Consider the following 24,889-nt stretch of genomic DNA (forward strand, 5'->3'; position numbering starts at 1 on the left):
AGATAGAGAAATACTTAGTTAAAAAAACTATAATTGCTCTCTATTTCAGCAGTTCAGTTAAAGACCAAAGCCTCATCAGTGAAGATTTCTTGTTAACTACCCAAAAATAATTTATTTTTTGTTCTGTTAGTAAATCCTTGTTTAACAAGAATTCTTTGTGGGCTTTTCTGTCCAAAACCAGTTAACACATTTAGTTGTACTTTCAACTGTGTTTTTCTTTATCTAACAACGTGATTAATTCAAAGATGAATCTGAAATGTTCAGCAATTGAGTGCATTTTTTTCATCAGTTCAAAATGCTTACCACACCCCCCCCCCAAAAAAAAAAAAACCATAGCAGACTGAAACACTTCTGACAAAGAAATAAAAGAATTAGAATGAGATACAACTTTTCCTTCAAATTTAGGTGCATAGTATTTGTCATTCCAAATCTGATCAGTAGAAATGTATTTCAAGTGTGCAGAACATGGAGTAAACTTTTCTTTTGGAGTTCTGGCTGCTGTCAGTCTTCCTGAAATTGGTCATCCAAGATGCAAAAGAGGGCAGGAATATTTGTACTATTATCCTAATAAAACCCTAAACAGTTTCTTAAGTGGCACCTTCAGCACAGCAGTGGCTCTCCTTTGTGCTACTTCTCCCCTCTGACCACAGCAGCTGTGGAGTTCTCCAACCTCAGCAACAGTTTGGGCTGTGCTCTGCCACTGAGGGAAGATCTCAACATCCCTCAACTTGCTCAGGTTGAAATCAACCCTGAGTTGAGCAGGAGTTTGCGTTAGGTCATCTCCAGAGTTTTCTTCCAACTTAAATTATTCTATGTGTTCATCAGTAGTATAAAAATAGGAGAACATGTAAAAGTCATTAATTTGCAGTGTTACTTGTCTGGGTTTTTATTTGGAATAAAGGATCACTTGTAGAACAGTTGAATTCTGGTCACTACAGAAAAGAGTAAAAATCCATCAGCTTTAAGTACTGGTAAATGACCCACTTCCAGTATAATAGGAAATGTGAAAACTGGATATGAAAAAGTGAAACTGGATTCCTGCAAGGGGGAGATCTCCTGCCAGTTCCGAGATACAATCTTTGGGGAAATTAAAGAGATGACTCAGTGTAATGCACAGTGTGCCTGTACAACCAGTAAATCAAAAGAGACAGTGTCAAAAACCATTCTTTTTTCTCTTATCTAGCAGAGGATTTTGTTTTCATTCGCAGTATAGAACAAGAAATGGGATTTAAGTTCACAAATGTGACGGATTACTGACTGAACAGGCTTCAAACAAAGACAAGAAAATGTTCTTTAAACATTGCAGGAGATAACTCACACACAAGGTGATACTTATTTTTAGAGATTTTCTACATCATCTGCATTGTCATGTTAATGTTAAAATTTCTCACTAGGTTGACACATTTATCATAAATATAACTCTGAAGTTTTCTGGTTCATAAATTTTGAACTGAGCACGTAAATGATATAAGCATCCCAGACTTGGCCAGAAGGGGACAATACAAACTTAATCTCTATGTAAGAATGCAGTACTTCTATCTAGATTAGGAGAAATTGGAAAAAATATGAAAATGAAATTTTATGGAGCAGTTTGGTTTGGTAAATAATTGATATTAGCAAATGAAGATAATCAATTTTTTAAAAATCTCGTATTTATTTTACCAGTACATATTTGAGAGATAAATATAATTGATGTAGATAATGGGGATCTCTGAAAATCCTAGCAGAAGTTTGACATTATGATTTGTATTTGAAATTTTGCTGAGGAATGTTTAATAATAAATCAGAGTACCTACTACTTTATCAATTGTGGACTCTTTTCATGTGTAGAAGGTCAGTATTAACAGAATATATTGTGGAGGGCTGATTTTGGCTGGCTGCCAGCACCTACCCTCAGGAGGACAGAAAGAAAATAAGATGGACAAGATCATGGGTTGAGGTAAAGGCGGTTTCATAAAAAAGCAAAACCACATGTGAAAGGAAAGAAAAAGAAGAAGAAATTTATTCACTGTTTCATGCCAGCAGACAGATGAATTTCTGGGAGGTGGGGAATTGGTACACATGGCCACTCCTTCAGAAGGCAAACACCATAACCCTAAATATCCCTCCCTTCTCCTTTCACCTCCTTTTTTTGACTGAGTATGATACATACAGTGTGTAATATCTTTTGAGTCAGTTCAGATCAGATGCCCCAGCTGTCTCCCCTCCAAACCTCTTGTCTGTCTGCAGCCTGTTGGCCTTCTGAGTAATGGGTTGGAGAGACAGCCCTGTTACGGTGCAAACACTGCTCAGCAACAGCCAAAACCTCAGTGTGTTACCAACACTCCTGCAGCTATAAATGCAAAGCACAGCTCTGCATGGGCTGCTAAAATGAAAGTAAAGTCTCAATGTGGGACTCCCTCAACCAGACCCAATGTGTGTAACAAAGGAGATGTGCAGTATTACGTCTGGTTTAAAGCTGTATTTAGATATGCAAATACTATTTTGTTCACGAGAGCATGTGTAAAAGACATTAAAAAAAAAGCGGGCAATATATCTGACAAACAGCTAGAAAAATATTTATTTTGAAAAATAATAGAAGTTTAAGGTAAAGTGTCTATAAATGGTAATTAAAAATGAGATTTTAAAGTCCTGAAATGTGATCATTTAATCATACTCTGGTTGTAGCGACTAGTTTCTACTGATTAGGTCTCACATTATTGCCTTATATCTTCATAGTGGTATGACCGTTGCTGCTTGAAAGTGAGCTGTTTACTATTTCTATCTTCTCCTTTAAAAGACCAACTATTATTGTACGAGGCTTAAAATACTTGGTTTTACCTGAAGAATTACATTTGATCTTATCTGCTTCTGAGCATTCTCAGGCCTTCAGCTGATTTCAGAATGCGGGGATAAATTTTGCACTGTTGTTCCTGAGCAGAGAGGAGGGTTTAGAACTGCTCTGCCAGGCCACTCAGCAACCTTCTACTTCTTCCATTCATTAGTGTATCAGAATATCTGTTTAGTTAAAAAATCTCCCACATAATCAATAAGTAAACTCAGGAGATACTGTAAATTACATGGGTGATATTCCTGAAGCTTGGGCACATCCAAGGCAGAGAGCTCAAGGTCCTTATTAAGGACCCCATTTGCTTTACCTAGTAACACGTGGATGATGACTTTCAGTCAGTATAAAACTATTTCTGGATCAAATTATCATTGAAGAGTAGCATTTTGAAATGTTTTCCTCATTGATCATCAGACAAAGTTACTTTCTCCACAGTTTATTTAATTCTATCTTGCTGTCATCTTTTCAAAATCAGATTTAACATAATATTTTAATAAAATCTCAATTGAAGTTTGCTCATTCTTTTAAATGTTTCTTGTTGACAGTGTTTTATCATGTAATCTTTTACGTGATTTGGAAATGTATTTTTCAGTCTTATGTATAAGTTTAAAGGTGATTTTTTTCAGTTAGAATGGTATTTTCCACACTACGTATTTTAACTGAAGTCACTGGTTTTAGTTGCAGTTTGGGATATGTGTAGGCCTACAAGGAATGTTAGACCTTCACTCTAGAAATCAGAATTATGCCAGTCTTAAAACATAAAAATCCATATTTGGTCACATTTCATAGTTTAAGAATCCAATAAAGATGAGTTTGCATTTAACTAACTACTTTTCCATTTAATGGAACTGAGATCCCCAGAAGATGATTCATCTGATTCAGAGGTGTTCTTGCATGTTAACAAGGTAAGCTAATAGGTTAGGCAGCCTTAGTGTGTTATCAGCACTCTTTAGGTCACAAATCTAAATAACAGCACCATACAAGATGCTCTAAAGAAAATTGACTCCATCTCAGCCAGATCCAGTGCAGATGTTTAAGATAAATCAGACGAGTTATGTCTGTATGTCTGTATGTCTGTAATGTGCTTATTCTTCCCCATTTCCTCTGGAGAGAAGTGGACTCCTTCAGGGAATCCTAGGATTACTAGCTGAAATTGAGACTTTTTTGAAGTCTGTAGCTGAGATGAAACTCCGTAGTATTTGTAACTAACGGGCCTTAAAAATGTAGCCAAAAGCATCAAAGCTGGGTGTCAAAAAGGCAGTGTCTGGGTGTCAAAAAGGCATGTGCATACATCTCACTCTCACTCTCACTCTCACTCTCTCTCTCTCTCTCTCTCACTCTCTCTGCATTGTTTGAAGATGCACTACTCAGGGAAAAATAAGATAATATTCTTTTCAATGAAGTTCAGACCACAAATTGTGCATTTTCTTCATTTGTGTGCTTAAAATTGTATTACAAATGACAGTGGGAGAGCAAAAACCTGAGCAATGTGTGGTTCTGATGTGTCTGTCTTCCGGGAACTCATTTTCAAGACATTAAAAGAAGACTGTGTTGTAAAATGGAAAGTCTGCAATAGAGAGCTGTTGATTTGAGGGTAAAATCAATAAAAACATTCTGTCACTTTTCCCTCTATATTTCAATGGTAATTATTTTTAAAAATGCTGGATATTGTAGGGACCAGAAAATAAAGCAGTCTGTACAATACAGAGCAAAATTAAATTGAGTGTTGGACTGGCATCAACCATTGGATGGTTAAGAAGTCATAGCAAAGGTGTCTGTCTGCCAAGGAGTGGAACAACAGGCTGTCTTCTTTGCTGTGTTTTCCATGTAAAACTCTGCTGCAATTACATGCCAGCTCCTGTCAAATGACTGGCCCTAGCCACAGTTGTTCTTTATATACAGTTTTCAAGTAGTACGATAAAGAAACAATCTCCTCAGTTTCATGATTTGTACGTTGCTTGAAGTCTAGTTCTTTTCCATCTGCTCTGCAATCTGTTGCTGATAGTACATTATGAGGGGAGCCAACCAAATCCTCAGACCAGCCCCTGAGTTGTCAAGGCTCGTTTTCCCTCCATTTCTTCTCAAAGGTACCTGTGAGCATGGTAAATATTTTTGTTTAGCAACTCTAATTTCTATATCTCTGTCTGATTTTATGGACTGCAGCAAGACTGATATGCACCAGTCATCTTAAAGAGATTCAAAGCCAAATATACATAGCTGAATCATGGGATCATAGAAATGTTTGGGTTGGAAGGAACCTTACAGATCATCCAGTTCCAACCCCCCTGTCATGGGCAGAGCTGCTATGCACTAGACCAGCTTGCTCAAAGCCGCATCCAACCTGAAAGATATTTTCTGTTTACCTCTGTAAGTAGTTGTAAATAATAACTTTAACTCCTATGACAGTTTTTCCAAATCAATTTTGATTCATCCACAGAATATTGGTTATATGTCTGCAGGCTATAGAATTTGGATAATGTTTTAGAGCAAACCATTTGCGGAGAAAGTACTTCAGAAAATTCTTATTTAGGACTATTTTGTAGCTATATCAGATTGTAGTATCCCTTTTAAAGAATGTGGCTTACAGCTCTTTTCAGATCAAGCTCAAATTCTCTTCAGTTATGATCACTGAGTATCTGTCAGCAGAGATTTCTTTCTTCTCCCTGTTCCAACTCATTAACTAATGGCATGTTTTTTTGTAATTTTCTGGCATTTCATTACTTTAAAATAAAAAATGTCAAATTTTTCATCAAATTTCCAGGAAATTTTAGCAGGTTAAAGAATGATTAATATGCAAAGTTGCATCATCTGCTAATACTTACAAATTTTTGCTAAAATTTACTTAAATATTTTTCTGCTTTCCCAGCTGAACTGCTGTTTACAAGCAGAGTCTATCTGCTGTTTTGTAGCAACTGCAAATTGTCCTACTTTCCCCTTTCTGAATAGCAATAATACTGCAGTTACTTGTTTATTCATTGTAATAATGCTTTTAAACTTCTCTGTCATCCCTTACAGCTGAAACAGATAGAAAGTAGAAACTTTTGCTGAAACTCACTAAAGTTTTAAAGTTGTCAAAGCACTTGGTTAGAATGATAGAGTTCCAGCTATATTTTTTATTTAATTTTGTTTATATTCTAGAACAGTTCTCTCTTATTTTTTTAAGTGAATAATCTTTTGTCTTTGAACTTCCAGTTCTGAGAATATTGCTACACATCTGTCCTTTTCCCTTCTTAGCCATATTAAACTGTCAAAACCAGGCATGGATATGTGTAAGCCATGGCCCTTTCTAAAGAGTGCAGTGCAGCATTACTCAAATCCATTCTTACCAGTATCTCACCAAGTTTAAAAGCAAAGCATTATTTATTTAAAAGAAAGTGTTTCACTGCATCTCTTTTTTCTAAATTACTAATCTAGCTTAACCTTTGTAAATGTATTGCCTGTTATATTCTTTAGTTTCTGTTGCTTTTTTCAAATATGTTAATATTTCAAAATCTGTTATTTTCAGATTTTAGTAGCTGAAATATCTGAAATATTCTGAAATACCACACACCAAGCAAATTATCTTTATTTTAAGATAAGGGTATCTACAGCACTTAACAGGTGCCCAAGGCTGCTTGTCTTATTTGTGTCCCTGGGCACCTGTTTTATCTCGCATTTTGGTACTTTTTACTGTAAAACTGTTCTAATATCATACTACATAGTCTAATGGAGTGAATCAAATCGGTCATTTAATGTACCAGGACATGGTACAGTGTTGCAAGTTAGTTGCACAATGTTGCTACCCTATTAAAAGAAATGCTAAAAAGCACCATGGTTCTCTTAACTTGCCACAAGTTCTCCTAACTTGTTTCATTATCCACTAAAATAATTTTCAACAAGCAGTTCACTTAGCAGTAAGAAAATATCTTAATCCTCTCCTGCAGTATCAAACTGTCATGTAAGGGGCAACCCTGTGTGTCACTGCTTCAGTAAAAACAACTTATGCAGCAGGTATAGAGATGAAATGGAAGCATGAGCAGCTGCATATAAGCTACAGTGCTTGTATGAGTGTGTGGTGGGGACAGGTAAGGCTGTGCTATGTGTGGATGGGTGAGCATTCATCTGTTAGCCCAGAATTAGAAATGTTTCTGCAACTTACCTTTACCCAGGGGGGCTGCATTCCTCCCATAGCAGAGGTCCTTAATGCTTTTGAATTTGCAGTTCCCTAAAATTTTCCCAGTAGAGATGCAAACTCTTACAGCCTCTGGCAGTAGTCCTGTCACTTTGATTTATGTTTTGCCACTCCTTTAGACATAATCTGTTGGCCATTTTCATATATGACATCACTATGCCGTAGAAGAAAATAATTTAAATTAACATCCTGCTTTGAATTGCTGTCAAATCTGCTGATTGTGCAGACAGACTAGGAAGATTAGCATAATTAGGCAAAAGTTAACCTGTATGAATACCACCTGATCTCTAAAGAGAAGTCCCGACTCTGTTGGACATCAAGTGCTTAACGCTTGGTTTATTGGAATAAGATCCACAAAAACCCACACAGAAAACTCCTACAACTAGAGGTAGAAAAAGCTACATTAAGAACAAAAATATGTTAAAAATCCTGTCCCAATTTGCTTAGGCACCTTAATTTGGACTGTAGTTGTGATCTAATCCAAACACCTATACTAATCAGTGGCATCTATTCTAAAAGTGAAGGAAAGGGAATATTCTTCTTATATGTGAAAGATGTTATTTATACAAAATACGGAATATACAGCTTCAGTTTCACATCACCTAACAGAGTCCTGAAACACATATTTCTTGTCCTCTTGTGTCATCATCTTTTCATATTGAGAATGACAGTGAGGTACAATTCTCTAACTTTGAAGAACATTAAACCAGTGTCTCTTGGAATATGGACTGGATCTCGGGTGTACCCTACCATTTAAGTTACATACCTCTTCTACGTTAACAGATAGACAGAGTTGAAATTGCTGCATTTTTCAATGGGCTTTGTCTTGAAGGCAGGCTTGCAAAGCTGGAAACAAAATGGCCTGTTCCTGTGGACAGTGAGGAGCTCCTGTGTATCCCAGCAGCAGAACTTCTAATGGCTTGGGACCTCTACAGAGTCCCCAGAGAAGGTTACACAGGCCTCAGGCCTGTAGACTGGTGAGCAGAGGTTTTCAGAATTACAGTTCTGCTGCCTGATTTCAAAAAACCATGAATAAATTAAAAAAAAAAAAGCATGAATAAATAAGTTACCAACCAGTGATGCTCAGTTACAGTGATGCTTAGTCTGTCAGTCTCAGGTGTTCTGCACTGCGCCATGGATCCGCCTCACTATAGCCAAGCTTGTCTTTCTTCTCAGATTTTTGTGTCTTGGAGATTAGCCTGCTGATCCTCTTGTGGCTGTTACCTCTTTGATGTCTTGTCAAGCAAAATCCCTGGTTCAGTGCCTCTTAATTCTCTCTGTTCTGGTGTCAGAGAAGTTTCATCTGTATGTCTAAAGCATGCACTGGGGATGGTTAGGGACTGGATGAATAGCTGTTGTGCTCTCTATGCTGTTTGCTGGTAGCTGTGCATTATGCCATCCTCATTATGATGTGCCAGTTTATAAGACAGCAGGTCTTGATGTCTCTGGGCATCTTCCAGTTCCCTGTGGCTCTGACTTCAATTCCTAACATTAGAAGAATAGCTTTTCAGCTGAGTGAAGTGCTACCAAGTGTCTCATTTGCCATTCTGTCATTTTAGAGTGACAAATACAGATCAGGAGCTGTATCTGCAGTCTTTTATGTATATTTTCAGTTATTCTGACACTCTCTTCCTCTTCTAAATTGAGAGTAATGGAAACTTGTGGTGCCACATCTAAACACATGCTTCTTTGCAGCCTGTGTGAACTCCTGTGCTTTCACTTGTTTGCCAATGTCAAAGCATTTCACTTTGTCAGATGCACCAAAGAAGATGAGTTCCATATAGATAATCAGCTATTTAGGGGGAAGGCCAAATAATAAAACCACCTCCGAAAAGTGCATATTGGACTACAGAACGTGTACAGACTTTTTGTTACTAAACATAAAAGATATCTAGGCCTCCCTTCCTTTTTAAAGAGCGTTAAGTTGTCACTCTCTGTGGGTGCAGTTCTTGTTGGCTCTGTACAGAACATGCACTGTGTGCTGTGTGCCAGTCCAGTGCCTTCAGTATTCTACAATGTATAAAGAACCATCTGAAGCTTTGTTAAGATGCATCAAGGTTGCTAAAATTGCTTTAAAAGGCAACTAAAACCTTGAAGTGTCTATGATCTCATTGCTGTCCCTGTACACCCAGGGTTCAGGTCAGATGTGTCTGGGTTGTCAGTTATGTCGCAGGCCTCACAAGAGATACAGAGCTCTTTGGATTATCATCTGGAGATCAAGTTATGTCACATCACTGGGAATCACTTAGTCACATAGGTTTAACAATGCCTTTTAATATGTGAACATGGGGTTTTTTGACATGCTAGCCATCAAGAAGTAATGTAAGGCAAGTAAATCTTTGACCCAGCCTGACCAAGCTCCATAGAGTGTTTGACTTCCTGGTTTACACTTACGTGTCTCTGTTCCAGCTATAGCCCATTCTTAGATCCTGTGATGGTCAAGAAAACACAGTCTCAGCACTGAGACATGAATCTCAGTCATGATGTTTTTTCCAGTGCTTGGAACAGTGTTGATAGCACCACAGGGATTTGTGCATCTTTATCCAATGTAAAATTTAAAACCTTCCATTTTCTTTCAGACTGTTTGTCATTTTAGCAGCATCCCCCTTTGAAAAAATGCTCTGATACCTTCCTTTGAACAGAATCTCCGGGCTAGTGTGGTTGTCTCCCTCTTTATCCATTCTGTGCACACTGCTGCTAACTCCAGAAACTTCAAATGCACTGGGCTCACATGTCTTTTTACTGACTCATGGTTATTAACATACCTTTTGCGTCAACGTGAATGTAGACAGTTACTTATGATTTTTATTTTTTAAAATCTGTTTTAGAACTGTGTTTGTCAAGTCTCCTTTGTCTTTTGATTCCTCTCTTCTGTCCTATTCTGTTAAAACATTGCTCTAACTTCCTTAGACTTTGGCCTGCTAAGAGCAGTTTCCCTGGAGCTGCAGCTTCCAGTCTTGCTGTGAAAGGCTCCCAAATCCCAGTCACAAATTTGTCCTTTATCTATGATATTCATAAGTATTGGCTCCACAGACTTTGATTATTTACACTTATCCTGTCTGTTTCAGAAGAGCTTTTTTACTCTGGGCTTTACCTGCTGTGCTTTCTCACTCAGTGTTTCATTAGATTGTGCTGCTCATGCAATATGCTTGTGCCTTGCTGCAGAATTCACATATGGCAAAGCAAACAGAAGCCTTTTGACAAGCTATAGAAAATCTGGCCTGACCATGACAGTTAACTGGAACCCAGCAGATATTTTTCCTCCTGCAAGGTGCAGATATGGGTCCAAGCCAGGAGGAAGACTAAACAATTGAAGAAAACTACTCTCACTACTAGCTAAAGCTAGAAAAATGTGAGGATTTTCCACAACAGAATTCATTTTACTTTTGGTACTGTTATAATATATATCCAGATAGTATCATCAGGAAAGCATGTCATACTTGAAAATGTCAGGTGTAAAACTTGAAAATGAAAACTGGAGGGTTAGGTTTCTTTTTTTAAAATTCATTTTTAGCAGCCCCAAACCCCTATTTTAAAATAGTCAATTCCTCTCTGTGTTTTGAAAGAAAAATAGTTCTGCAGAGAGCATAAAAGACACCGGGTATAATGCTAACAGTTAATGAAATAGTAATGTATTTCATTACTATTTCTAATAAGATGACAATGCTAAAAATATTCTTCCTGTTCATAAAAAGTTGTAGCTGTATTTTAATCAGTAAATGCACTTAAAACATGCACAGATTATATTCTTAACAGTTTCTTTATAATAATATGCTATTTTGACACTAAATGAAGGTTTGTCAATTTGCATATTTAATTCAGGCATTAATTACTTGTAGACTGGAATGCACAATTTATAGACTTCTTTGATGTTTTCATGTTTGAAATGACAAAAAGAGCTGTTGGGAAGATGTGATGTTTTCAAGGTCTTTCTGTGTATTTAAGTGTTGTATCCAGCTCATTCAACCTTATTATAAGCCTTCTGATACTTCTAACATTCATTAAAAAAAAGTGATTACACTGAAAATTTCAATGTCCGTTAAAAAGAATCACTTTTGTCTGGGTTGATTTCTCTTCTACTAGGTAATACCCCTATTCAGAGATCAATGACCTCTCAACCTTTTGGTTATCCTTCCTTGTGCCCAGCAGCCTGCCAGGGTGGCTGTGACAGGCCTGCTCTATATGCCAGGGCTACAGGATTTGCCCAAGTGGCCTGTTTTCTGGGGGTGTTATGCAAATATTTGCTTATTGTACAGCTGTAATTATGTATAAAGCATATGAGAATGTATAGGGCATATAAGAAAAGGTGAGGACCCTGGGGTTTTGTGTGTGTTTCCCACTGATGGAGAAGACTAAGATATGCTTTGCATTTGGGGGCTGTTCCTTACAAACGACACTTATTGCCGTGCCTTCTGTGTGACGAAGACGCCTTCTAAAGGAATGCAGACTTGAGTATTTTCTGCCTTCCCAGATGCTACAAGAATGGCATGCCCAAGATGCAGGAAAAAAGGAATTCCAAATATTTTCCTGTTCTAAAGCATCTAGGAGAATATACCTGGCGAGGGGGCGTGCTTGCCTGTTTTCAGTCTTCCTTTGCTTCTGCTGTTGCCCTCTCTTGGAGACAGCATTGAAACAGGGAGACTTTAGGCTGACCGTGTTCTTGGGTTCTTACATCCTTATTTATAACATGATGAATTTAGGATACTTTTTGATGATCTTTTAACTACATGGAATGTTATTAAAAATTGTTTGGAATTTTTTTTTTTCAGCAGAAGATCAGAGCCAGCATTTATGTGCTGTTCAACAGGGAAAATAAACAGATGGCATTTTTGTTAGTGACATACCAGCTGAAAGGTCACAATGTGTATAATGAAACGGGCTGTTACAGCAGGACATTTTTCATGTGTCATGAAACTATTCACTGACAATAATATTTCTGCTCTACAACGTATTAAATTGTCTCTAAGAAATTATACCACGCTGTGCATGGATTTGTGCTAGCAAGACCATCTATCTTGGTCAGATATTTAGATTTAAACAGAACTGGCCCAGAGAGTGGAATCAGTTTGGACTGGTCCAGTTGCAGAGATATGGTCTGTATAGCTCCTAGACATTGCAATGTTTGGTATGTAATAATAGTAAGATTTGAATAATGGATAGCACAGTGTTCAAGGACACTTTTACATGTGACTGTGTCACTTATGCACACGCTTAAATAGGCCTAACATTACATAAAACATGTTTACAAGCGTCTTGAAAACAAAGATAGCATTTATAAAAGTTAAAAACCAATTGCCTTTGATATTCATTATCATCATTATTAGCTCTTGAGGAGAGTTGCCTCTTGCTGACCACTATAAAAGTCTTTTAGAAGACGATATCAGTATATTAAAATGTATGTTTTTTCAGAAAGGTTTTTATCCAGAGCAAGTAACTTTAACTTCTTAATTGTCCTTATAGCACCTTGGTGAACTTGAAATCAAATTACCAAGTGAGGTTGTAAATCCTATCTGTTGCATTATTTAAGCAGAATGGAAATGCTTCTTTTGGATTTAAGTAAAATATATCTGTGAAAATAAATGGTATAAATCTAGAAACAGTGACATCTCACTGAAATTTTGTAAAAATTGCTTGCACTGATGTGTTAAAAAAATGTGGTTGTATAACTGATAGAGTGAAAAGTCAAGCAGCTCAATTATCCTTTTAAAGATACCCTAAAGATTTTTATTTTTCATGAAGATTTTGCAAAGTCACCGATTTGAAGAATGTTGTAATTCTATTTGTATAAAGAAAAAAGATAAAAAGCATAAAACATTTTCTACTTCCAGAAGCTTTACATAATCCTAAAGTCTCTGCCAACTGTTATTTTAGCACCTTCAAAAGAGACATGGACTTCAAAATCAGATTCACATTGCATTTCTAATTGGAATCGACCCGTATGGGTTCAGTTCTATGTCAAGGCTCAGATCTAGCAGAAGAGTTATTATGAAAGCAATGGGAAATCTTTCACAGATAATCATAAATTTTGTCACTAATGCAAGTTCTTTGTAACTACATTGAACAAATGTGCATATCTTACGTTTGTGTTCTTGTTTCCACAGTGCATACATTATAACAGACTTCATGGGCATCAGGAATGAAAATTTTATGAAGGTAGCTGCAGTTGGGACTTGGATGGGAGATTTTGTCACAGCATGGATGGTAAGAAACATAATTACATTTTAAAAGGAAAGGAATACGTTTACTGCTTTCAAAGGAAAGAGGAGAGGAGAAGAGAGAAAACTCAGTTTCTCTGAGTCAAATGTTTCAACCCAGAAAAGTAAAAAGTTAACAAATGCCTAATGGCAGGTATTCAATTGACAGTCCAGAGGAGTTTCAGTTAAAATATAGCAGACTGATTTTTTTTTCTGTGAGTGGGAGTTTTGCCACTGACTTCTGCACAGTGGCCCTTCTTTGCTATGAAGTAGCATCACAACTTGCTACCCTGTGAAACATTGAGTAACAGCTAAAGATAGATAAGTCTAATGAAAAGAATTAGAAAGAGAAAAAAAATTAAACTGAAATACATGATAGAGAACAATGGAATGAGAGAAGGAAAGCAAGTTACGTGCCAGGGTTTGAAGGTAGTCTGATGTGAAACTATCTGATTAATTTTGTATCTAATTTAGGACTTAGAAAAATAAATTTTTCACTTGTTGCAAAAGCTTTCTTCTGAAATATGTGCAAGCCAAAGATCAGGCTAGTGAAAGAGAACCAGAAAATGACAGCTAATTTTTGGGAACAAAATAAAGCATCTGCACATTTTAATTGTTTAGAAAACGCATTTCTTAAACACAAAGTGATGAAACATGAATTTAATTATTTTTTAAGATTAGTGTAGGTAAGATTTTTAGCAATTGTATTTTAACAATATTTTCTACCCTGCATACTTGGAACATACTGTACAACAGACAGAAGGGGGAAAAAAAGCATGAAGGGTTTTTTCAGGATGTTGTTCAGAATGTGTCTGTAGTTGTCCAAGACAAGCTGTACCCTGTGAAATGGTGGCCATGAAAACCAAGTACAGAGGAAATAACTTGTGTATACTTTACAGTAAGGACATCACAGAATTGGTGCCTTGAGCAATGTTGGCAATTAATACGAACTTCTTCTGAATTGGTAAAAAAATTCATGGGTGCTTCTGAATACTTTTAGCTTGCTTTTTTTCTCATGGGCTTCAACATCTTTATTCCACTATCAATGAAGAGATGATGCATAAGCAAAGCTGAATTGAGAGAGATTATGTACATCATACATATGCAATTTAGGGCTCCAGTGATAGATTAAGGACAAGTTCTACTACATTAGGTCATGTGAGTTTTTTTCAGTCCCTCTTTTCTCATTTCCTTAAAAAAACCCTGTTATATGCAGCACTGTATAAAGCATGGAGATAGTTTGTTCAAAAGGCATGACAATCCTGATCATTTTCTGGGTACTCAAAGCCATCTCAGGTCTCTTCAGCAGTAAGTCACAGCTGGACAATTGGATTGTGCCACAGCAGATTCCAGTGGCAGGTGGGGTTATCACTGAAGAATGGGAGAGAGACTGGGAGAAACTTCAGGAACATGGGATTGGAGAGTCAGTGTGTTTTAGGACATGCTTTGATTGCATGAGGAAGATTAAGAGGTGTAGTGATTCATGTTTAGGTCTTCAGAGTGAAAGAGAATGGTGATACTGCTTCTGCAACGCGAATCTCTCAGCAAAGTATATCAGCCAGGCAATGGAAATGACAGTGTTCAAGGGCAGCTAAGCCTGGGAACATCAAACAAAACTACAATTTCAGGTCTCTACCTGTGTTAGTAAAAGAGGAGATTGGACGTGTGTGCTGGTGCATGGGCATGTACATGTCCCCACGGCATCCAACTTAAGCAATCTATCTTATTCTATATGAACAGAAATTGCTGTGTTTTTTATATTTGAATTTGCTTGGCCTTCTGCTTATAAAGCCCAGCATGGAATTGATGTTAAAGTGATTTGAGTCTTCTGTGGTATTATATATTAAATTTCGTGAAGTTTCTCCATCCTGTCTCGAAAAAGAAAAGAAAAAGCAAACCTGTAAAGGAACCTTTGCACATCTTCCCATTCACAGCAGTGTTTATATTTTCTAATGTTTAAGAAGTCTTTTTAAAGAAACAATCCATCCATAGACTCCAAAGTAGAAGATAAAAATGAAAGATGTAGCCTTCATTTCACTGTGTTTGAACCATAAATTAGGGTCTTATTCCCTATTTAATCAGAAACTTTGGGAAGAAGCAGAAATAAAATGGATGGGATTCCATTTTAAAAATGAGTAATCAATAAACAATACTATTACCCCAGGACAGTGAGGAGTGGCTTATTAAATCAGGAAAGTGATTGAAATGGGAAAATAAATTTTGGATCACTGTTTTGGATTGAAAAGGCAGAAGTAAGACTTTCTCGTCAATACTTCCTAGCTCACTGACTAGTTTGGTGACAGGATCTGACACAATTTCTAATAAAATCAGCAAAATCATTGCCATTGTGTGTAATGAGAATGGGGCCGTGCTATGGGTGCATGGAACCTTCTCCTTTGTAACTCTAGATGGGAGTGTCTGCTATTGATAAACAGCTTCGCTGAAATCTGTAGTAAGTGTTAGATATTCTGAAGTCTGTGAAGAAGGGAATGGATTCAGCACACTGACTGTCTCTCTACACTTTTCCCTCTTTGAAGCCATGGGTATATCTTGCAATCTTGCACCTGCTTTGACATGCCCTCCTGCTCCCATAAAAAGTGTATTGTTCTTATGGGGAATGCTTTTGAGGGAGACACCACTGATTTTTGCACAGTAGGACAGCTTGGAAGAAAGGCTGGATTCCACCCAGACAAGCTTATAAACTAGCAATTATGGCTCCCTTCTGGAAGAGTGCAAGCAGGGTGAGGAAGGAGATGATTCGAGGGCAGAATCTCTGATGATTAGAGTGGCCTCTGCAACAACCTGCTGCAGCTGTGTTTTTGTGAGGGATACAGCATGTCCTCAGCATGTGGGGTAAGGCATGCTCAGAGGATAGCTACAGGAATGGGCGGCACTGAAGAGTGACACAGAGAGCAGAGTAGTGTTGGCTTTCAGACTGTCAAAACTGGTGTTCCCTTTTGGTGATGGCTTTTTGGACTCTGCAAATATTGGCCCTGAGCTATGAACTATGCTCGTACCACATGGAGAGCTTTGCTTACCAACTGCCATTGCCATTTGCATTAAAGGCATAGTGCTGCCTACAAACCCTACATACATGTGTAAGAGTCTAAACAGTAGAAGTTTAGAAGTTTGTTGTATCTTAGATGTTACTTGCTAGGATTATCAGAAGCTCAAGCAGTTGTCTTCAGCCAGTGTTTGGTACTGATCTCTATGAATGCACCAGGCTGATCCTCCTGACAAGGAATTCTATTCCTACTTATCTTCTTTCTGAATGGTAATTTAGTTGGGATTCTCTTTTCCCATGTTAGTTGCTAGAGAGAACTGGGAACATTTGAGAGATCACTGAGCAGCAGAGACTCTGCCTGCTCCTGTGATCAGAAACAATGATAAATTCTAGGGATGGTTTAGTATATCATTCATCAAACTAGTGTTTACTGCATATGCACCAGCATATTCTTTTTAAAAAGAGAAGCCAGGAATTTTCTCATTGCTGTGCTTTAGCACAGTATTTGACACAAGGAGAGTGTGAACTGAATCATTGTAGCAATTGTCGGTTCTTTTTGACACCTTTGCTTCATTTCAGTTTGACTTCTCCCTGGTGTGGGACGATGAAGATGTCTGGGACTATTTCTCTTTCATCATCTTAGTAGATGAATTAGTGGGAAGTTAGGAAGTAGTACTTCCAGCACAGTCTGGATGGCAGAGTGAGAGATCCCTGTTGCTCTGCCGATTTAGTACTGACCAAGACACACTGTATCCACTTGGATGGATGGATGGACATGGAGCTAGAGACCTTCTGCCTAAGACTTCTTGTCAGGACATAGTATTGGGATTTCAAAAGGTTAGTAATGAGTAGTGAATCTACACCTCCCTTTCCTCATTAGTGGAAGTGGATAATGACTCCCATATACACAAGTGGCCTGGGCTTCTGTGAAGTCTTTTAGGGAAAAAGAGTCACTTAATTAGGTATCATTCTGAAATATAACTTTTGGTGGAATGTTCCTCCCCATGATAAAGATTGTCTGATCTTATGCAAGAAGGATTTTCTGTTCTCTGAGATTTTCAGCATTAGCTGTAAAAGCTCCAGTTTATCAGCCTTATAATTCCAGGGGAAAACCTCACACCATTTTGTGTTCTGGCTTTGCTGGTTGTGAAAGAAATAGATTTTGTCTAGGTTTTGTTTTGGGTTTTTTTTTTTTTTTTATTCACATTCTTCCATTAAACATTTTTGTCCCCATCTTCTGGTGAAGAAACTTTCTGTATTTTCCCATTTTATATGATTAACATGTCTTACCTGGGCAGTCCTGGTGTAACCAGTACAGGGGCCTCTGGCTGGTTTATACAGAATACTCTAAAGGGCTGAAACCTTCCTTGGGATTCCTGATAGTATTGACATCAATAGTTGACAGGTTTAAGGTAATGGTTACTGCCATGCAAGGACGCAGTAAACCTGTAGAGTCCTAAACCAGGATGTTTTTCTGTCACATGCACCATATTAGATCTCAGGATACATCTGTAAAAAAGCCCAGTTTCTCCACCTGGTCAGACCAAAAATCCATTCAGACTAGTATCCCACCTCAAAATGTGACTATAAGCAGAAGCCAACCAGGAGAGTAAGAACAAACCAATAGTATATGGTAGGCCCTCTAATGCTCTCTTGAAATGCTTATAATTTTGCGGATATAATGACTCTTGATCTTAGAATTGTTTTGCTCTTTTTTGCACCACTTTGCATTCAACTACAAAGAATTTCATCTGCCATTTTTTTGCCGAGGGACTTTTCTTCCATAAGCACCTTTCCTAATTCTTCCCATCCAGCAAGCCATCATCCTTTTCGCTGTGCCTAAGTTAGTATCATTATAAAGCTTTCTCACCTCACTGCTCATCCATTTTCCCAGGTTGCTTAGGAATATGACGAATAACTGCATCCCCTGCAAAAATCCCTGTGGAACTCTGCTAATGACCCTCCCTCCATTGCTAGAGCTTCTGGCTAACCTACTTAGCTTCTGTTCCCTGTCTTTTAATCGGTTATTTATCAACATAAAGACCTTCCCTAAAGCTCTGAATGTTGAGTTTCCATAGAAGCCTGTGACGAGGAATTTTTCAAAGCCCTACTAGAAAATTCAGCTTTGCCTATTTCAAACACATCTCCTTTATCCATGAGTTTTGTGACCTCATTCAGTAATTCTGTTCTAAAATATCTCCATTCCTGTTGTTTACAGAGCCAGCCACTTAGCACTCCTTCCGCAGCCTCAAATATTCCCTTTGCTATTAAAGAGGTATTCAAACAATGTTGGCTGGCCCTGAAAATGCTTTTGCAGGAAAGACAAAGCCACAGCTCAGGAGCTGTGAATTTGTGAAAGAGTGTGGAGCCATCTTCATCTGCCTTATCAGTGGAAGGCAGTGAGCTTATTTCCTCATGTTCATCTTTCCTCATCATTACTTTTCTCTGTCCTTTTTCCTCAACACCTCTTTGTCTTATGGCCTTATTATTTTGCAGGTGGAAAAAAATTAAGCTGTGAGTATTTTGTTTTCTATGTTCTTGCATACAGCAGAATGTTCAGCAGAGCCTGAACACAGCTGTTGTTGTTCTCTCAAAGACAGAAATGTCGCTGCTTGTGGTGCAGTTCTGAGTGTGGGCCTGGATTCCATGTTTCAGAGGACATCTCTTTCCTGAAATCTTATGTAGTCTGTACATTTCTTTGGCTGAACAGGGTGGCTCTTAAGAAGTTTTTGATATTTTCATAATCAGATGGAATTGTTGAATCATAATTTTGAGCACAGAGACAGGTGTCTGCTAACATAATTGTGTGAATTTGAGCGCGTCTTGGTAGTCTTGCTGAGAAACACCTTTTTTTCATCCCCTGCTGTACAGACAGTGGACACAATCTAATTGCTCTTGTTTAGGATAGAAGTACTCAACTGCCCCAAATATATTCTCACATGGCAGTTCATTTTGACTTTATAAATGCTGTTCTGGTGTTTCTTTATAAAATATAGGCACAATGATCTAATACAATATACAGTGCAGGGTGAAGTAACAAAGCCCATGCATTACATGCTATTAAACCCATCACTTGATGTTGGTGTCTGGTAGATAACCGGTACCTATAGAATACACTTTGTGTACTTTCTTCTTTATTAATTTTTGTGATAAGAATAGATGTTTACTTATTGCCATTAAAACATCTTAGTGGATTTCAATCTCTTGGCAAGAGTTTTAAAAGTATTTGGAGATATTTGCATTTGACTGTTGCCTCTGTGATCATGACAAACAACAATTTTTTGTAGAGTAGGAGAGCAAGCTATTCAATGATTTCGAAGTGCTTTCCTTGTGTCCGTTAAGAGAGAATATTTTTCTTGTCATCTTTTGCTGAGATGTAACTATCTATGTCAACATCCTAGAGTAAAGAAGGGTTCATTAGCACTCTGCAGAAACTAGATTAATTTACCTCTATTTTATTTAATCTCAAAATGTGTATGTGTTGCTAGGGCATGTTTACATAAAGTGAGCAACACTGATGCTGGAAATACTATCATATTGCTGAAAATAACGGACTCACTAAATTACTGCAGTGAAAATACATAGAAAATGAAATAATAATATGTCTAAAAAATGAAGTTTACTTTAGTACAGGGAAGGACAGCAGTATAAAATTTATGTTTAAAGAAAGCCTAACATGATCATTAAAAATAATAAAGTTTCTGGGATTTTGTATTTAACTTTTAGACTAAAATATTAGCCAAAACTGTTCACTCTTAAATTTACATGATTTTTGGAAATTCTGTTTAACAAGGAATAGGGTATAGGTTTATTTGCAAGCAGTGAGGAACCCATTTTGATGCACATTAAAAGGTAGTTTGAGGAGTCAGGAGTCTTGAATGACTGGCACCTTTTTTAACTCATGCCTCTGTCAAGGATTGGGCATGACAATTTAGATTATGATCAGTGTCAATCTTCTTGATTGTTTCTATTCCACTGGCATATCAAATGACAAAATAAAAGTGTGATTGAATTTGCAGCAGCATCTGAAGTGCCATTCAGCTAACAACTCTGCTGTTCTTGTGTAGTGGAAATGAAATTGAACTATGAAACATGAACTGGAAGGAGCAAAATGAATGACACCTGTTCCTAAACTCACTTGCCAGGGTTGCACAGAAATGTGACTAATAACATTATTAGTGGCAATACGTTTCTTTCCATTCAGAGAGGCGTACAAAAGCCAGTTGCCCTTTTTGTTCACCTGTGAATCTTGTTTTGGTTTTCATTCCTTTTCTTAAGGGTCAGTCCAGTTGCAGAAACATTCTGTAGGAAGTGGTTCTATCTCCAGGTGGTAACCACAAGTAAATTCATCAGCACAATGATAGTCCAAATATACTCAGTCATATGAGACCTGCTAATTTTGTTTTTCCCACTTTCTGGGGCATGAATGTTCTCATATCCTGCTCTGCTTCATGACTGCCACTTAGTTATATAAGGAGTGTGCCTGGTGTCATTTGAGTTCATCCAATCATCCCATCAAGTCAGATTGCACTATTATTTATTCATTGATTGATGGTGTTGCCATCTGTTCATATGCTCTAGATTATAATTATCTGCCTTTTCATGCTTGATCTTTTTTTGTACTCCCCTGTTACTTTGTCATTTCAGTTCTGACCAGGCATTGCCAGAGGTGTAACTTCATCTCTGTCTGTTTCCCAGCAACTTCCTTCAACTTGTTATAGCAGTTACCTTTGTTGGTAACCATTTTCTGGGCTCTAAAACATGTGCTTAGTATATCTAGCAGTAAAAGCCTCAGGATTTTTTTTTTGAAGAAGGCCACAGCCAGCTCTGCCTTAGTGCTCAAGAGTAAGAAATGCAAACCCAAAAGTTGGGCCCCAAAATATCTCCTAGTGTTTCTCCAAAGCAGTTACTGGCATCTTCCAATGACAAGCAAGTGTAGTAGGAGCTCTTTCAAATAGGTGTGACATTTTCCCAACTATTTTTTTTTTCATTTCAATGCTTATGAAGTTATATACATCTTTTTGTGACCTTGTACACACTTTTCTTGCAGTCTGAATCCCATCTAAAAATACAGGAAGGTTCATAGTGAATATCAATAAGAGAAATTCTGTTCTCCAAATATCATAAAAGTCAAAAGACAAGCTATAAGGAGAAGATACGTCTTCCTGCAACTCAAATCTTGCTTGATTGATTTGTATTGTAGCTTCAAGCAGCCATACAGCTATAAACAAGACTGGTGGGGTCCTCTATTTTCTCTTCCTCGTTGCCATACTCTCCTTTGCTCTTTTTCACATGGAATGGTATTTGCTTCTTGATGATATTTATGCAGATCTTGATATATCCTGGTTACATGTATTTAGAAACTGAAGTCAGAGTAGCGTATAAATTAAAGTAACTATGCAGCAATTCTGCATTCTGACATGATGTACTCCTTAGAAATGGTGTGAATGAGTGGGTGTCAGAAGTGCTGGAGAAGTGGGACTCTAGAAATAACATGTTCTTACTGAAGATCTTTGAGTACAGATGGCAAATGTGTAAACTGTTGGAGTCTCTAAGATGGACACTTCCTCTCTGGAAGTGTGGTTCTGGATGAGATTGCAGCACAAACCTTTTTCACTGGCAGGGGTAAGAAAATGATTTTCTGTCTGAAGCTGAAATTGAAACAATCACCTTGGCTAAGAGGTGCAATCAGGAGCTCTATGATAAAATGGGGAGAGAAGGTTTAGAAAGTATTATGAAAAGAGTATTGGACTGACCATGCACATTCAGCTGAAGGTCTTTACTGGATTAAATATATGGTGAAGTAAGACCTTCTGTACCCACAGGGAGAGGTTAGCTGCAGATGGCAGTGGTACACAGCAATACATTTCTTTAATTCTGAATTCCTTCAAGATCTGTGGGATGAACTATTAGATACTGTGTAAAGGGAAAAAAGAAAAGAAGGATGATTTATTATGAGAAAACTTATCACAGCACTGTTGCCTAAAATAATATTGACAATGTTGTACATAATCCATTCTTCTCTACAAGGAAGAGCAGGGTTAAAACTGGTAAATTAAGGAAGATACTATAGCTGGTCTTAAATTGCATAATTTTGATGTGTGGGTGTTCAACTGAGAAACTTTATCTCTGATGCCGTTTTGTAGAGAAAATGTATTTAGAATATGTCCAGAAAGTAATGGCCTAAACACTCAAGTTACCAGAATATTACTCATTTTGTGTTGCATTATGCCTAAAAATTAAAGATTATTCTCACAACAGCTACAGTACCTTAAAAATGGTATTCCATGTTATCATAGGTCAACTCAACCCACAATATATCAGCAGAGCAATTAAGCAAGTGCCTGAGTAAATACATCACAGAGTTAATTTTCCTGTGCAGTACTGCATAATATATGAATTGTAATATGGTGTGAGAAGTCTTCTCTTAACAACCCTGCTGTGAACCCTGAATTGAATTGATCAAGGAATCCTGAATTGTAAGTGAAGTCACTAACTCTGTCTTGCATGTGTGGAGAAATCTTAGAAACTGTCAAACTTAGGCTTATAATACTCTAGCCAGAAAGTATTTTTTTAATATCCATACTTGTGATTGTGCTCAAGAAAGAATGTAAATTCCGTATGTTCAAACCCAGTTTCTACAGAAAAAAATCAGATAGGTTGCCTTCCAAAAACTCTTTGCTGTCTAAACCCAAGTCCAACTTGGGTGCAATTCTGCTGTTTGTATCAGACTTAAAATATACACTTGCTTCTTAAAAATTGAGATATTAAAAAAGTTTCAATGAATTTGAATTAAAATTCATTATAAAACTTCATTTAATAGAAAGCACTCAGTAAGATGAGTCTAATCTCTTCTTGGTCTCTTTTTATTGTTATTTTACATTATTTGAAGTGGGAACTTGAAGTACTTTTTTTAATGGATAGAGAGATTGTCGAGTTTCACTTAAACTTTTCTAAGTACTTTTAAAACCTCCATTAAAAAGCTATTTTTGAAACTTCTTACAGTACTATGCTTCTCCAAATCACAAAAGAAATCACTGCCTCCTACACTGGCAGTAATAAAGAAGGTTTTGCATTTTGCAGACACTGGGGATTGATCTTTATAGGAACTCATGGAGATACGTATGCTAATGTGCCCCTGTTTTACAATAGAGAGCTGAAACAAAGGAAAAGGGACAAGAAAAAAGGGAATTGGTGATGGAGCTGAGACAAGGCACTGCTCTCAGTTTTTTCGTCATCCCATCCCTGCTCTCCTCAAATCTTTAGAAGAAATTATTTTCTCTATCCCCATTGATGACAGCATTCTGAAAGGTATCTGCCTCTGCAAAGACGCTGAATAATTTCTTTTATGGAAAATTGCAATGGAATGTATGTGCACTGGAGATACTTCCAAGTGGTGAATGCCCTGGACTGTGTTTCCCTTTCCCTGGGCTTTAGCTGTGTGTGAACCCAGAGTACATGGGTTTTTTCTATGATGGTTTGTTCTGGGCTCATTTCTGACCTCTCTTCTCTTCTGCTTTGTATTTCTTTTATAACTTGTACATAGCTTGTATAACTGCACCAAAGGGATGAAGTTCATGCTAATGTGTGGTTGTGGAGAATCAAGGCATGTATTCCCTTTCTCTTAACTTGAAGAGGATTTTTGCTTAAATTTTTTGGCTTATCACATGATGACACAAAATTAGCTTTACCACCCAACACTCCAATTTTATTGTAAAGAAACAACCTAAATAGAGCTATTAGACAACATAATCTACTTCATAATGGACAGAGTCGTGTCAGGAGCCTTATCAGTATAAGGACAAATGATGTAGGCATGGTTACACTGGTGTATCACTCACAAAGGTCCAGCACTAGTGCAAGTCACAGCTCAAGTTGCAGCACTTAATGTTGTATTAAGTGGACCATAATTTTCAGACTGCAGACACATTTTGCATGCCCTTCCTTTTATATCTCATAGACCTCCAGAATATCCAAGGCAGAAGAGGAACAGGCTTTATACCTGTATGGCTTTACACTGTGCTTTACTTGGGTCAACACCTGACCCAGAGAATGAAGGTAGGATTTGTGTGACCAAATAGTGGTTTGGTCTCAGAATTGGTAAGGTTTACATTTGGACAGCTACACATTGTGATATTTTATTCTGAGCTGATTTTCTGGGTTTTCTTAGTAATCAAGGAAGAGAAAAAGGCCTGCACTGGTAATGAAAGGAATTATAAGGAACTCAGATTTCAATATTTACATTCAAAGTATTAAGTTTTTGTGTCCAGAGCAAACCCAGGACACTTATATAGGGGGTATAATATGCCAGAAGTTGTCTCACAAACCAGCAGAGTTAAAACATGTAATGGTATACTGTTAAACATCCCTTGGGAATTAAGGGAGGTAAAGGAATACTTCCAGAGTGTCAAAGCTTTCCTGATGAAATGTTAAAAGAACTTCACATGAAGTCAGAAGTTCATGCAGCAGTGAATGAATAAACCATAACACAAATAAACCAGCAAGAATCTACATGCGACAGCAATGGGGAATCAAGGATTGTGTGGACAGTAATGAGAACAAGCATGTCAGGGTATCTTCCAGAACTTTAAAATTTGCCTTGAAGTTAGGAGAATTGCTAAGAAGAAATGTTATTTAAGTTATCTAAATTTCAAGACTCATTTCAAAGGATATTGGGCATTAGTAGATAAAAT

The 24,889-nt window shown here is 37.4% G+C and overlaps 1 protein-coding gene across 4 annotated transcripts in view; it reads left to right on the plus strand.

Moving 5' to 3' along the window:
* The window catches only part of TMEM117 (transmembrane protein 117), a 178,988-nt gene that overhangs the window by 59,825 nt on the left and 94,274 nt on the right, over positions 1–24,889 (plus strand). For all 4 annotated transcript variants that reach the window (XM_066183126.1, XM_066183124.1, XM_066183125.1 and 1 more), the window contains exon 4: positions 13,100–13,199. In XM_066183126.1, the coding sequence (XP_066039223.1) occupies positions 13,100–13,199 (100 nt within the window). The remainder of the gene's footprint in view (positions 1–13,099; positions 13,200–24,889) is intronic.

This window comes from Chamaea fasciata, unplaced genomic scaffold (genome assembly GCF_029207755.1).
Source record: "Chamaea fasciata isolate MVZ Bird 193981 ecotype frontalis unplaced genomic scaffold, bChaFas1.0.hap1 SCAF_5, whole genome shotgun sequence".
Taxonomy (NCBI): Eukaryota; Metazoa; Chordata; class Aves; order Passeriformes; family Sylviidae; genus Chamaea; species Chamaea fasciata.